Genomic DNA, 16,578 nt, shown 5'->3' with positions numbered 1-16,578 from the left:
AAGATAGGGTGAAAAATGTAAAATGTGAGGACAGTCGTAAGTTCAAGGAGTGGTCAAAAGTGCAAGGACCAGTCAAAAATAACTTTTTCAGCCCTCTGAGTAATCCATATGCACAAAAGGATACAGCAATAGAGAGGGATGAAGGAAGGAGAAGAGAGATGGAAGAAAGAAGGAGAGAGAGGGAAGGAAGAGAAGGGAGGAAGGAAGGGAAGGGAAATTAGAGTAGGAGTGAAGGTAAGGGAGGGAGGAAGAGAGGAGGAGAAGGAGAAAGGAAGAGGAAGTAGGGAGGAGAAGAAGCGGGGGCGGGTAAAGAAAGTAAGAAGGAAAGAAAAGAGAGAGGTGGTAGGTTTGAGGAGAAAGATTGCTGTACAGTAAAAAAGATGAAATGGAAGAAAGGCAACCCCAAACAAATATAAAGATATTAAGATAAAGAATGAATTGTTAAACTTTAAAGAATAAAAGAGAACAAATATGAATAAATAGCAATAATTAGAAACACATATACAAACATACAATTTATTTTCTTTGAACAGAGTATTTGGCCGGTTCACAAATTTAAACAGTGTTTAGTCATTTCAATTAAATTTACAATTTCTATATTTCCTTTTTGCCATATTTATTCCTCATCTATTTTTTTAAAAAAACAATATTACCCTTCATCCTCATCTCTAATCTTAATCAAATTCAATTTTTCTCTTCTATTCTATATTATACCTCTTCCCATTGTTATCTATTTTTATATCCATCCTCACATTGGTTAATTATGTAATATTACAGTTGTTTAATATAAATTCAACATTTTAATATAAATCAATTAGTTATATAACTATCTTTTTTGTATATTAATCAATATGAACATGAATATTCCAATTATTTCCATGCAATCCAATTTCTTACAAATCAATTAATTATATTTACCAATAATAATAAACCAAATAATTTCCCCCATATATTCCTCCAAACCACAACTTAAACCATTTCTGCTTTCAACACAATATACAATTAATAGTATCTCAATTATTACAATTCCCTAGTTAAATAGAGCTTTTTTTCTTTTGTGTTTTAAAATCTTGAACTCTCCTCTTTTTCCCTAAATTTCCCATTGTTTGCACCTACCTTTTTTGGTGAGGAAAAAGAAAAGAAATCTGCCTGCTTAATTTTCCAACGTTGCAGCAACAGCAAAGCCAACAGCCTGCTTTACTTTCAGTTTCGCTTTTCAGCATAGCTAGGGGGAAAAAAATCTTCTCCAGCACTCTTTGCAAGCAAGCAGCAGAGCTCTGAGCAAAACAGCTGAGAGCAAATCAGCTGAGAGTTGGGAGGCCGATCTAATCAAGGGGCTAATTAGCCTATGCTGAAGCTCCGCGGGCCAATAAAATTACAAAAAAAAAACCACTGAACCGTTCGTTAAATTGCTGGCTCGCCCGCCCCTCGCCCACCACTATTTATTGGCAATAAATAGTGGTGCGGAGGGGCGGGGCAAGGGGCAGGGCGAGCTAGAGGTTCGGCCGAACCGCCTAGAACCGGCAGAATCCCACCACTGGTAATGTCCCGTCTCTAGGATAAATTCATTGTTAAATTAAGACAACTGATCCCCATGCTGACATTTTTAAATTTTTTGCACTTTTGAGGTTTTAATTTATTTTTTGAGGTTATTCTAATATGTCGATTATTTATTTATTATTAAATTTATATTATGGTTATCTTTGAGGAAACTCTGAGGCTAGAGACCATGAGTTCTAGTTCTGCTTCAGGCACAAAGCCAGTTGGCTTTGGGCGACACATTCTCTCTCAGCCTTAGGAGAAAAAGAGTAAAAATCACTTATCTTATCAAGAAAACTGCAGGGACCTGTCCAGGCATTTGCGAAAAGTCAAAGCTGGCTCAAAGCCACCAAAACAACAAGTATTATTGTATGCCACCATTATGATATCACTATTATGATTAATAGTGATTATATCACTATTATTGATATCAATAATCATTGATACTATACAATGATACCAGAGCCCTGGTATCATACAATGGTACCAGAGCTCTGGTAGTGCAGCAAACTAAAGCACTGTTATTAACATCAGCTGCCTGCAATTACTGCAAGTTCAAATCTGACCAGGCTCAAGGTTGACTCAGCCTTCCATCCTTTCTAACGTAGGTAAAATGAGGACCCAGATTGTGGAGGCAATAAACTGACTTTGTATAAAATATACAAAAGTATGAAGGCTATTGCTTAACGCATTGTAAGCCACCCTAACTCTCCAGAGAAGGGCGACATATATATATATAAATAAATAAATAAATAAATAAATAAATAAATAAATAAATAAATAAATAAATAAATAAATAAATAGAATAATAAAAGTAGTACAAGCAATATGGATCTCAGTATAAGAGCCAATTCTTAATATGTTCACATAGTTACACAACAGACAAGCTAATTCCTGAAATTACACTAAAATAAGAGCTTATATAGATAAGGATAAGAATGAACCAGTGAAGATTCTTGACAAATGGGTAGCCATGTATATTTAATGAATAAATAATTAAAATGGGGATGGTAGAAAAACCAATTTATCAAATTACTGTTATGACTCAGGTAGTCAAGGCAAGGCAGGCTTCTAGAGAGTCCTTTATTGCTCTCAATAAATGTTCCAGCAAATGGCCCTCTAACGACCAGTAAGACTCCACCTCCACGGTACCCTGAGAGCAGCCACCCTAAGTCCTCCAAACAACAGCCCCTATCATGCAAATAAAGTCCACAGTGTAGGAGCACGCTCACAAGGCAAGGTTCAGGGTTCCAAGTCCAGTCCACCCGGCTAAGCAACTCCACAAGGCAGAATCTAGACACAAGAGAAATGTCAGTGCTCAGGGCAAAGACAGGATACAAGGCAAGAGACAGTTCCAAAGACAAAGCAAAGACCAAACAGCAGTCCACAAGACATGGCCAGTCCAAGACAAAAGGCAGAAGGCAGTCCTCATGGCTAGGCAAAGCAACAGGTGAAACCAAACAAACAATTGTTCCTAGTTAAGCCTTCGCCTTAAGTCACTCCACTCCAGGTGTTGCTTGTGAGGAGGTGGGGGGACCGTCTCTTGAGTAGCCTTGCAGTCCTTCTCTAAGCTTGCTACATTCCACTCATGCCCTTGGATGGTGTGAGAGGGAGCTGTTCGTTATTAGAGATCTGTTGTCTATCAGCACCACTGCCTGTCATCAGCCAATCCTCCTGTGTCTAAGATGGCAGGCAGCCCTCCATCTGGTCGACCACCTCCTCCAATGCTTGAGAGGCTTGGGACAGCATCATTCTCAGCCCTTGGTCTGTCCAACTATGCCAAGGGAGATGTGCCATCCCTGTCAGATGGTCCTGGTTCCAACTGCTCCAAACCAGGCTCTGATGGGCCCATGATAATTACTTTCCAGAGTTTGTTTGTTTGTTTGTTTGTTTATTTATTTATTTATTGGTTCGATTTATATGCCGCCCTTTTCCGGAGACTAGGATGGCTTACAATGCGTTAAGCAATAGCCTTCATACTTTTGTATATACCTGCTTAGTAGGGCTTTTGGGCCCCCCTAAGCAGTGTTCTTTTTTATACAAAGTCAGCTTATTGCCCCCACAAACCGGGTCCTCATTTTACCTACCTTGAAAGGATGGAAGGCTGAGTCAACCTTGAGCCTAGTGAGATTTAAATTTGCAGTAATTGCAGGCAGCTGGTGTTACTTAACAGTGCTTTAGTCTGCTGTGCCACCAAGGGTTGCGAAGAGTATACAATGAACCAAGAGTTCATTGTATAAATCAGGTAACAATATTATCAAATGTTAGAACTAGAAACCCTTCCTAGTTGAAGCTTCCATCATTCTCTTAAAAATATCTTACAACACAGATATTCTTTAGCTCTCCTCTTCTTTCCTATCCTACTGAGAAATCAGTATCAATTCTGAAAAAATAAATAGGGTGAGAAATTTGGAATGCAGAATAAAATACATTACTAAAACACTCCATAGCTACATGAGTACTGATGCATTTCAAATTGCTTTTTTCTTCTTCAAAGGAAAATACATATCCCAGTATTTAACACAAACAGCTCTTCTGTTCTCAAAGCTCAGATAAACAACCACTCTCACTGAAAACTACTATTCACCTACTACTATTCAAGAAATCTTGGATTTTGTTTTGGGAGACAGGGATTTATACTGCTGACAACCTGAAGAGAAAAAACAGCACTAGCAGTTTCAAAACTATATTGATTAACTTATCTACATATTTTAAATTGGTGCTTATTAACTAAAGCACTGCTGGTTGGGTTTATGCTTCTTACTAACTCATAAAGCAAGAGCGTACTATTTCTGGAGAAGGAATGTGTCAAGGACTGTATTCAAAAGAATTGGTCTAGGGAAAGTGAGATGAGAATGGACAAAAAATAAATTTCATTTCACTTAAACAGAATACAGAATATGTATTTTATTAAAAAAAACTTTTTATCACATGAAAAAGTAAAGTTTGGCAACATAATCTGGGCTGATTGGCAGGCTCTACCAAAGGTTTGGTGCAGTGGTGAAATCTGAACCGGTTTACTCCGGTTCGCTGGCTGCGCAGGCGTGCTGTGTGGGTGCATGCGCAGTGCACACCATGCAGCAAATGCGAGGTGCGCGTGCGTGTGCAGTGCATGCCAAAAGGAGGCATGGGGTAAGTAGAACAGCACGTGGTGGTGGGCAGGTGATCAGCTGTGGCGCGCTATCTTTTTCTTTACTTTTAAAAGCATTTTTTTACAACCTATTCGGCCGAATAGGTTGTAAAAAAATGCTTTTAAAAGTAAAAAAAAAAAAAAAGGCTCTGACAATCAGGCAGCTCAGCTGGAATCGTCAGAGCCTTTTTTTTACCTTTTAAAAACATTTTTACAACCTATTTGGCCAATAGGTTGTAAAAAAATGCTTTTAAAAATTAAAAAAAAGGCTCTGACGATTGCACGGCTCAGCTGTGATCGTCAGAGACTTTTTTTTACCTTTTAAAAGCATTTTTTAAAAGATGTGGCAAGTGGGCGACCGGGCGATTGGGTGGACATGGACGGGGGGGCAGGGATTTTTGTTACCAGTTCTCCGAACTGCCCACTGCCATCACTACCAGATCGGCCGATTTGGTCCGAACCAGGAGCATTTCACCCCTGGTTTGGTGGAGTGGGGGCTTCATTACTAAGCGAGAATCAAATAAAACATATTATTAGTTAGCACAATACATAAATCCAAAACATCAATGAGGGCATTGAAGTTCACTGTTAATTTCCCTTTCATGTCATCTGTTTCAACTTGTCTTTTGTAAACTGAATCATGAAGCTTGGAAATGGATGAGTAATGGTGGGTGCAGACTGCTTCTTAGAAATATTGAGAATATCCCAATTTTGTGCATTTCTACAAAGCCCATCCCTTCCCTACGTCAGTTCAACAGTATTTAGTCATCTTATAAGTAAGCAAAGGTCAGAAGGAAGAAAAAAACCAGTGCCAAATTGTTAAGTCAAAGTAAGATATGTTTTATTTACATTATGGAGGAATGATTTTCTTCTCCCTTCCCCCCAATCTACAAAGTCTCTCTCCTACAGCATTAGACTAAAATGACTCAAAATATATTTGTAAAGACAACTTGCACGGTCAGTTTAATGGATTAAAGCACATCATTGTCTACTCATTAATGATACCGGGAATCACCTATTTTCACTTCCTTGTAAATTGCCTTGCAAGCAGAAACAGATAAGGAAGCTTCTGCCGTTTTCCGGGTCCTGCTGCAACATGTTTATATGCCATCACTTTTGCAGCATGCAACAACGCATTCAAAATATATGGTATTGCTCTTAAAGCATAAACACGAAAGAAATTTGCTTGGCAAATATTATCCATAGCTTTCTTCTTTGAAGTGTGTAAAACTGCATACTTTGGACTTTCCATGTTGGACAGATCTTCTGCAAATTTTGTATATCACGGTTTTAATCGTCAAGCAACCTAGACTGAAGCAGCTGATTGGGATTACTCCAAAATCACAGTTGAATTAATTATAGGCACTGCATTTTGTTTGCTTTTAGACGCATGGAGGCATTTTGTTCTGATCGCTGTTTACTCTCTTAAACTTGTGGCATTATAAACACCGTCAGTTTTCAGTGCCACCCTTCGATGAATTCCCGACTTAGTAACGATTAATAAGTAAACAATAGCCCAATGCTAGGCTGGTGTAACACTACAGAATAGACACGCAGCAAGACTAGCTTTTTGCAGGATCGCAACGATTAACAAACGATTGAAAGGGAACACACACCATGTGTTTTTCCTACAGCCCAGTTTTGACTTTCTTCGCTGCCGTTTGGAAAGAGGGCTGGGATTGAAAAATAAGCCTGCTCCAGCTTGAACGGCATAGTCCTCAAACTTCTCTTAGCCTGTCCAAAAAAGCCTCCCTCCCTTCCTCCTCTCCTCTCCTCCTTTCTTCTTTCTTTCTTTCTTTCTTTCTTTCTTTCTTTCTTTCTTTCTTTCTTTCTTTCTTTCTTTCTTTCTTTCTTTCTTCCTTCCTTCCTTCCCTCCCTCCTTCCTTCCTCAGGAATGAGAGGCTTTCTTACTTTGCAGGAGGAGAAGGCGAATGAGAAAGGTACAAAGAGAAAGGGGAAGGGAGAAATGGGAGGCGGACGCTGGGAAAAAGGGCAGGACAGGGAGGCACTGAAGAGGCGGAGCTTCCAAGCCGAGAGGAAACGCTCGGCACCCCCTGCAGCAGCTTTGACTAGAGAATGAAGCCCGAACGGAGACGCCGAGGAGAAGGCGGTGGCAGCAGGCTGAGGGGTGGAACCCGGAGCGGACAGGTTAGTTGAAGTAGCGCCAAGCGCGGGGCGAGGAGCAAAAAAAAAAAAAAAAAAAAAAGGCGGCACCGCTGCCGAAGACTTGGCTGCCGATGCGAGGGGCGAAAAGAAGCGGGGCACGTGGAGTGGCCAAGCCGTGGGAAAGGGAGTAGCCGGAGAGAGTGAACAATCAGGTTTCTCTTCCTAAGTGGCGAAGCTTAGCCCGGACGGCGCGTGTTCTTTGCCTTGGTGCACGGTCTTCTGGATGCGCGGACCGTCGACTTCGCTGGTGCTTCGGAGGGCGCCCCGTGGCTCGCAATCTGCCGGACTCCAGCAGATGTAATCTCGGCAGTTGACTGCCTCTCGTTTGCTCTTGTGGCATTTCGCGGCTGGTCCCAGGCTCCACCTCCGCCCCTGCTTTTGCCAATAATCCGTTCTTGCAGAGGGCGCCCTGTTAAAACCTTCTCTCCAGTTTGAGAAAATGGGAGGCGGCTCTCTTGAGTAAGAGGTTGAAACAATAGCGGGCTGGTCTTTCCTCGTTATGCTGATGCTCTTGGGGGGGGGGGGAGAGGGCGGGCCGTCGCTCTTATGAGCTCCATTTCTCCAGTTCCCTCGACCGTCCCCTTCAAATTCTCTGCATTCACGGCCCATGGAGGGAAAATTCGGAGCAACAATTCAGTTTATTCTCTTCCTCTGCTGTATAAGTTTTCATGTTTCTCCCCCCTCCCTCTCCCTTTCTTAGGAAGAAACAGATGTCAACTCTTGGGACCTGAGAAAGGAACCCAGACTGAAGACCACCAGCAGCTGAAGTGGCATCTTTTGGTTGTTTATTTGCTCCTTAAGAGTGAAGCGAACATAGTAGGGGGGAAAGATCTTTCAAGCTTTAGTTATCAGACCTTGGTGTGCTTCCCCTGAAGGAAAATTGACCAACTCCAATTCCTATATGCAATGATTGATCCTTTGGGGACTTTAAGATATGTCAAAAGAACTTGCTTAATCGTCTAGATTTTATCGTGCGCCACCAAACATCTATTTTCTGAGTCGAGAGGTTATTCTGTCTTGTAAGATGGAATAGATGAACCGATTTTGGGCGCCTTCCTTGTTTCCAGGAGGACAGATCAAGAAAAGGAGGTGCATGCCAAAGGTGCTGTAGAGGGAAGATAAAAAGTAGGTGCTGCACAACGTAATGTGTCAGGATTTAGAAGAAAGGGAAAGGAGTCTTTTTGGAACAAAGATTTAGCCTATTCTACATCTTCCACTGAGCCCGGACTTCACTGATTTCGCCCAGCCCCCCCCTTTGAGTCCTTTTTCCTGTTTTTCCACTATATCAGAATATTTGTCTTTGGAGATATAAACCAGTTGGTATTTTTGACAGCGGAAGATAAAAGAATAAGGAAGAGTGCAAGTGGGAAACAGTGATGCCTTTTTATCTTCTCTTTACTACAAAGATGAGGTACCTTCTGCTGGAGCTGACATCTCTCATGCTTCTGGGTAAGAAACTGCTTATCTCTGTCAAAAATCTGGCAGGTTTTAACCCATCATTTGCTTCCCTCCCCAGCTGTGTTTTCTTATATGATTGAACAGTTCTATTATTGGGGTGATGCTGGAATCAGGAAGAAAAGGAACTTATTTAACACAATGGATTTAATGAGATTATAGCTAGTACAATGTTCTGTAACTCTTTCTGAGCAAGCATATGAAGTTTGGTGAGGTTATTGAAAGCAGTGTCTTGGCCTTTTCTGCTGTGCCTCAAACAGATTTCTGTCTGGCTTTTGAACCTGGGTTTTTGATATCAGGATCAGCTGTGAATTCAGCTAGCAGTGCATTTAGGAGGTAAAAAGTACCACCTGATGTTTGAAAACAAGTATAGAAACACTAAAGGAACACAAGACTTGAGAATGTGGAAGCTGGATGTTTTTTTGCTCATGCTAATGTGGCTTGTCACTATATTTTTTGCAATGAGAACAGCTAAGTATCTTATAGTAAAACCCAATATTAGCTATAACATAAAGATTGCTGGATAAGATGCTAGATGCATGAAATGTACAATGGAAATGTATGTATGTGTGTATATATATATAATCTTTAAAGTGCTAAAAATCTTATCAAAGAAAAGTTCTGCTAATTTTGTAATGTTTACTTCGAAGTAAAAATGTGTAGCATTGTAGCCTTTCTTTCTAAAAAAAAATAACAAGCTATGCTTTACTTTTTGCAAAAAGGTAGAGATCTGGCTAAATTAAAACTAGGAGAATGTTATCTGAATACTCAGTACACCAGTCTCTGCCTGCCATCAAGTGATTTGTAACTGGCATGTGTTTTAAACAATTGCATATATATCTTAAAAATAAACAAAGTGAAAGTTCATGTAGTTCTATAAAGTATCAGAATTTTTATGGTTAAGAGATAGACTTGCCCTTGTATTTACTTCATGGAGGCAGTATATAAATTGTGAAAAAAAATCACATTCACATTTTCCAAAGTTTTTTTTTAGTTTATTTTATTGTCATTGTACCTCATACAACGAAATTAAATGCCATCTTCAGTGTACATTATAACTATAAAAATAAAACAACACACATCCTTCACAGTCTATACAATTGAATTGAAAACCAGATATTGCATTAATATTGCACTATACAGTAGAATTCAATCTAGTTCATGTATATAGTGTGCCAATTAGATGCATGTGGCCTGTTGAATAAAATTGGATATAGACAAATGACAGTAATAAAGATTGATTCTGATTCTGGATATGGCAGATAATAAAGCCCCACCAATTAAGCATTGAAAAATGCCTTCTGAATAAATGTAGTAACTACTGTGCAGTTGGTGAATTTGTTTTAAGAAACTGTTTATTAGTAATGATTTGTTTTCTAAACTGTTCAACCCAATTTATTACATAGTTGTACATAGTTGGGTATAAGTGACTACAGATAATGATAGATACAAATTATGACACATGCACAGTAACATCATAATGCAAATCCTACCCTCGTAGACATGACAGAGTTATAGAGTTTGCATCATGATGTCGCAATGTACCTCTCATCATATGTCCCTCCTTGTCTGTTACTATAGATGCCTATGTGGGCTGGTAAACTTGTGTGAATATGTCTGTTGATCATCTAGGTCAGTGGTCCCCAACCTTTTTATCGCCGCGGACCAATCAGCCTTTGATAATTTTACCGTGGCCCGCTGAGCGCGCGCAGGGGTGGGGGCTTTGGGCCACACGTGCGTACCTGCGCGGGGCTCTCTTCCCTGGAGCCTTTGCGCACGGCCCAGGAGCTTTTGCGCACGGCCCAGGAGCTTTTGCGCACGGCCCAGGAGCCTTTGCGCTGCAGCGTTCATGTCCCCCGGCCGCTGCGCGGCCCGGTGCCAGGTACTCCACGGCCCGGCACCGGTCCACGGACCGGGGGTTGGGGACCACTGATCTAGGTCATGGTTGTCCCAAAGTCACTTTTTCAAAAGGCAACTGGACTTTCTTGGGTTTTTTCCTTGAAAATGTTTTGCTTCTCATCCAAGAAGCATATTCAGTTCTGATTGAATGGTAGGGAATGGAAGGTTTTAAATTTTGTGGAAATAATTGCATTATTATTGCTATATTGCTTTAAAAATGAATAATATTGTAACAAATGTTCTGCTTGAGCTGCAATCTTTAGGCATATTTATATTAAAAAGTAAAACTAAAATAAATCTTACATTCCAGTGCTGAAATATTTCTCTTAGAATAGTGCCTAAAGTTGTAGCCTGCAGACAAGCCTATTGTATTCTGAGAACTGACATGAATAAATCAGAGTTGTTTATTAAACAAAGGCAATAAGTTTGAACATTAAATCGTTTTGGTTTAAGAACAGTATTATTTTAACCAAAGCAGTCTAATGTCAGTTTCTTGTTCTGTCCCTAACGCTGGTGTTACAGCAAAACAGTAGAGGGCTCTGTATTACTATAAGACCTAGCTTTTCAAATGATCAGAAAATTCAGGGCTCTGGAAGTGGCTTTAAAACAAAAGACAAATATAAATTAGTTTCAACTTCAAGATTAAATGTCAATCTTTTAAACTCTGAGTACTGTAATTCAGTTTAAATTAACTGTCCCTCTTGAATAGCAAATTGCATGGCTACATCAAACATGTCTGTGTAAATCTCAGTTCTTCAAACTCACTTGATCAAAAAAAAGTGATGGCGATCTATATAGGATAGATATGGAAGATTATCTCTGTGCTTTGCTTTCTTAAAGAGAGAAGATGGCATAATACAAAATCAAAACTTCAACTTGTTCTGTTGCTTGAATATTCTAATGATTCAGAAAAGTGACTTTGTCCAGAGTGTTAATTACGTCCCATAAAATTTAGAAAAATGGCCATAAAAACCTATTATTATTCATATTTGCTTATGATTTCATAAGCCTTTCTGAATTGGAAGTGAAATTGTGAGTTCTGAAAGCAATGAAAGATGATGGTGTAATTATGGGAAAATTGCAGCTCTTCCCTCCTGCTCCCCATAGTGCAGTGGATTGAAAAGTCTCATCTGGCATGTGGGTGTTGTACAGAGGATACTGCTGATTTTCTTTTGCTTGCACAGCAGTGCTTCAATTCCAAGGCTTTAAGAAAGTGGCACTTCATCATACTGAGTATATAATGGGGAGAAATGGGGTATAATATTGTAAATAACCCTTGCACAGTAATGAGACTGTAAATGTCTCTGTCAGGCACCGCTAGGCCCATACAGTACGTGTTTCTAAGATTGACTTCTTCCCATAACACCGAGTCTGATACTAATACATGTAGAGTAATACATAGAAAATAAAGCACAATAAACTTAAAGTTACAGAATTCATTTTCTCCTTGTTGGATTATGAGTAGTTTTTGTATTTCTTTAGGCTCCCACCGGTGGCTAGCACTATATTTATATAATGTAAACTGAGGGGATTCTCTGAATTTGTATGCATGATCTTTCCATCTGTTTTCTATATTATGGTCACAGAACAACGCCAATAGCTGCTTCCTTCCTGACCCTTAATAAATAGTGCCAATTTATAGCAGCTGAAATATGGAGAGTTTGATTAAAATCTTACTTATATTGGTCGGATCATTGTCTCCTCACAATTGTCCAGTAACTGTTTGCAAAAATACAGAACCCATAATAAATCTTATATTTCTTCAAATTCTGGCGAATGGGTATGAGAGGAGAACTCCAAAAAAATTTCCCCCGAAAAGATAGTAGAACCCTTAGCCAGAGTTTCTGTATATACTCAGAAATATCCAATATGCATATACACAACAATTTCTATTTCTTGAAAACTTATATTAAGTTTTCATTATTTTTAGGATACAGATTTTTCCTTTCATAACTTGAATCTGAGTACTGCACCACTAATTTGTTGCAAATGCCCAACAACGTCATTGAGGAGGCTTTGAAATCACTGTAAAAAGAGCTTCAAGGATAACAAGTGTTCTTGATGTTTCAGCATGCCTACCACAGTTGAAACTCTCTACCATTTACTGTTACTTGATTCTGTGTTAAGTATAAGAACAGCTTGCACAGGCAATTTCAGATTTTGTGTCTGAATTCTTGCTGTTTTCTGTGATAATATGTAGGTTGAATAAAGTCTTGAGAAAAAGCGTATTTGTACTAATCTGCAGAAAAGTAATGATTTGAATTTCTGTTAGAAAATAGAAATGCTATTGGGTCTGAAAAGATGATGATAAGATATAAGAATGTTTTAGGACAGAGGTTTCAAAAGATATATTCTGTTGACTGCCACTGCCTATTTCTATAAATTATATAAAAACCAATTTCCTGAAAAGGAAAGTTGACAAACCTAAAAGTAAGCTAATGCACAGACATAACTTCTGTGGAACAATACAAACTCGGGGTGTTACCAAAAATTGAGGCTGCAAACCATTTTCCTATTTCTTGTGTAAGATTTCTACATTTTCTGGGAGGAGAATAAATTTCCCAGACATAACCACTGTGTCATGATTGATCTGCTTCTTGTCACCAAAACTATATATGGCCCCAGGACATTATCTAGCCTGAATTGCAACAGTATGACTGGTTTTCTTCTCTAAATTGCTAAAAGCACTTTGTAATAATCTGGGTGTGTGTTTTGACTCTTTATCTTTGCACTGCTATCTTGATCCCTTTGTGCCGCTAAGTTCTTGCTCTTTCTAGGTAAGCGTAAAAGTTTATCAGATATGGGAAGGAAGAATAGCTGTTTTCTAAGGCAAAACTGAGATTGAAGTTCCTCTGAAAAGTAATGGAAGTTTAGAGAGTATTTCTTTTTTCATGATATTGCTGAATACATCTGTCCTTTCTTTTGGCCTTTTTCTGTCAAAATATTCTGCTCTTAAGATTGCAAGCCCAGTGAATGTACTTGAAAAGATTCTCAAACTGTTGTTTGCCTGAAGAGTATTCAAGGACACTATTGCAAAATTAATTAACATTAAAATATGCAAATCAGAGTTCTAAAAGAAATTAGGCATCTTATTCCTCTATTCGTTCTGCTTTTATGTACATATGAAGAGACACAACACAAAATTTAGTTAAGCCATAGATTTACATGTGCTTGTTTCTTGCATTCTGTTTCTGCAGCTTTAGATGTGGCCAGAGATGCAAATAAAACATTTATACAGAAGCTTAATTAGTGTCACAATAGGATTACAGGGTAGTACTGGATGACCGATGCTGTAATCTACAGCAGATCTCTAACCTGTTCAATTTTGGTGCTCATCAGCCCTATTCAGCATTAGCAGTCTTGAATAGTGGTGAAAGCTGCAGTCCAACAAAATTGGAGGGCTATATTTAAAGGAACCCATTCTGATCTAAATAAAAATAATTTATTTATTATTTATTACTTATTATTATTTATTAATTCAATTTGTATGCCGCCCCTCTCCGAAGACTCAGGGCGGCTCACAATGCATTTAAAATCATTGTAAAAAACATTTAAAAATTAAAAACATTAAAAACATTAAAACTCATTCACCCCATTCATGACCAGATTGCAAGAGCGAGATCAACAGCCCCAGGCCTGCTGGAAAAGCCAGGTCTTCACCACTTTTCGGAAAGCCAATAGAGTGGGGATGGTCCGGACTTCAGGAGGTAACTGGTTCCAGAGAGCTGGGGCAGCCACAGAGAAGGTCTTCCCCCGCGGGCCCGCCAGCTGGCATTGTTTAGCTGATGGGACCCAGAGGAGACCAACTCTGTGGGATCTTACTGGTAGTTGGGAGTTATGCGGTAGAAGGCGGTCTTGAAGATACCCTGGCCCTGAGCCATGTAGGGCTTTAAAGGTAATAACCAATACCTTGAATTGTGACCAGAGACCAATAGGGAGCCAGTGCAGCTGGCGGAGAATTAGTGTAATGTGGGTGTTCCTAAGTGCACCCACAATAGCTTGCGTGGCTGCGTTCTGGACATAATGTAGATGTTGGGGATTCTATACTCACTTTCCTTATAAATTAAAGAATTTAAGGTAAAACATAATTTGAGAAATAGAAAAACTAGCTAGCAAAGTATGTGAGAAAAGATGAAGTCAAGTGTGTTGGATCATCAGTCTCAGTTGAAAAAGATCTGAGAGCCACTTTGATCACCTACAAGCCTTTGAGTTAATAAGATAACCCTTAGGAAAACATCTTGCCTGAACCAGATTGGGCAAACCAGGGTGGGGGGTAATGAGATTTGAAAAGAAGTTTCATGGTTCTAGAAATTTACCCCTTAAATTACTTCCTAATTAGTCAGAATATTTTGTACTAAAGCTTTACTTTATTATACTATATATATGGATATGTTGCTTAGTCTCACATTGAAACAGTCTAAGATGGAAGAGGCCTTATATAATAGCAACAGCACTTAGACTTATATACCGCTTTACAGTGTTTTACAGCCCTCTCTAAGCTGTTTACAGAGTTAGCATATTGCCCCAAATAATTTGGGTCCTCATTTACCCACCCCAGAAGAATGCAACTCTGAGTCAACCTTCCTGAGTCAATAATATTTAAGAAGAGGTCAAATATTCATAATCTGCAAGAAATTGAGCCCCCAGATCTGCAAGCATATAAACATGCTTTCCATTGCTAAAAATATGGTTTATAGGTTATCGTTCTTTGTTATAGTAAGTCAAAGGAATATATTCTCGATCAACCTGCTCTTGGATGACTTTGGAGAGTCTCTGTATCAGGACAAATAATGCAATATATAGATTGTCTCAGAAACTGGTAACAAGCAACAACTGGCCATCGGGTCTTGCTGCACATGCGCGGGAGTGGGGCGCATGTGCGGGGACTGTGCGCACATTGCATTTTGGGGGTTGGGCATGTGCACGCATTTACACGCACGCACTTTGGCCACTTGGTCCAGAAAAGGTTAGACATCACTGACCTAAATCCTTTTAGATGAGCAGCTAGTCTATATATCCATTACCATAACTTGCAGCACAAGTCCCATGAATTTTCAGAATCAATTATGCTATACAATTATTGCTCTACCAAAGTCTTTATGGAAAATTTTGAACTCATCTCGGTTGATGTGGCTTAAATATATGAGAACTGTGCTATATCTTTGATCAACTTTAAAAGATAGGTGGTATTAAACAAAATAAATATTATAAAATAATGTTGTTATCCACAAAGTGGTGAAGGATGAATTTACATTGAAAATGAAGTAGTGCTTTACAGAAACACCTTTAAATGTACAGAAAACAAATGAATCAACAAGTTTGATATTTTTCAATGAAGTTTGTTGCCAACGAGCAACTACTGATGTGATATATGGAGAAATAAACTTCATCCTGCTTGGGTGTATTCTGTATTACAATTTGCTGTAGCTGCAAGTTTGCTTTAATGGAAGTCCTGTTAATATTACAAAAATAATGGATTATTCATTGTACAAAAATACAATTTTAAAGAATTAACAGGAGTGTTCCAGATACTGCTGGAGTCATCCATAAACTGTGTATGAAATAAGATTTGGCTTTTCATAAAGTGGCATTACATTATTTGTAAATGTATGGCTAATAAAACCTCTATTTGTAAAAGAAGCAAAATTTATGCAATCTGGATAAATTAAATGAAACTTGATGTACATTCAATTAAGCCAGTTTGGCTTGATATTTAACTCACCAGGCTAGAAACCAGGAGACCATGAGTTTTAGTCCTATTTTAGGCATGAAAGCTGTCTTTGTCTTTCTCTTTCGTGGCAGTCTCTCTCTCTTTCTCAACCCAATCTACCTCACAGAGCTGTGGGGAAAATAGGAGGAAGAAGGAATATTAGCTATGTTCATTGCCTTGAATTATTTATAAAAATAATAAAAGTGGGATAAAAATTATTTTTTTTAATGCTAGGGAAAAACCACATTAAAGTGCAATGTCACAGAAGTAAGAAAAGTATGGATATCCATCTGGCAACATAGATTTCATAATTTCACAATGTACAAAATTCTGATGACTATATTATAACAAGATGTTCAACAGATGTGTAAATTGAAAAAGGGAAGAGATACTTGATAAAGAGCCTTGGTGGCGCAGCAGACTAAAGTGCTATTAAGTAGCACTTAGCTGCCAGCTGCCTGCAATTACTGCAAGTTCAAATCTCACGAGGCTCAAGGTTGACTCAGCCTTCTATCCTTCCGAGGTAGGTAAAATGAGGACCCGGATTGTGGGAGCAAAAAGCTGACTTTGTATAAAAAGAACACTGCTTAGGGGGCCCCGAAAGTCCTACTAAGCAGGTATATACAAATGTATGAAGGCTATTGCTTAACCATTGTAAGCCGCCCTGAGTCTCCGGAAA

At 38.9% G+C, this 16,578-nt stretch overlaps 1 protein-coding gene across 1 annotated transcript in view; it reads left to right on the top strand.

The window, feature by feature from the left end:
- Positions 1-8,211: 8,211 nt before the first annotated feature.
- The window catches only part of IGSF3 (immunoglobulin superfamily member 3), a 111,186-nt gene continuing 102,819 nt past the window's right edge, over positions 8,212-16,578 (top strand). Inside the window, exon 1 of the mRNA XM_070943718.1 lies at positions 8,212-8,284. Within this exon, the coding sequence (XP_070799819.1) occupies positions 8,212-8,284 (73 nt within the window). The remainder of the gene's footprint in view (positions 8,285-16,578) is intronic.

This window comes from Pituophis catenifer, unplaced genomic scaffold, assembly GCF_029215685.1.
Source record: "Pituophis catenifer annectens isolate HBS135680 unplaced genomic scaffold, rPitCat1.0.hap2 SCAF_4, whole genome shotgun sequence".
Lineage (NCBI taxonomy): Eukaryota > Metazoa > Chordata > Lepidosauria > Squamata > Colubridae > Pituophis > Pituophis catenifer.
The sequence above is the reverse complement of the archived record's forward strand: the minus strand, read 5'-3'. Positions and strand labels throughout refer to the sequence as shown.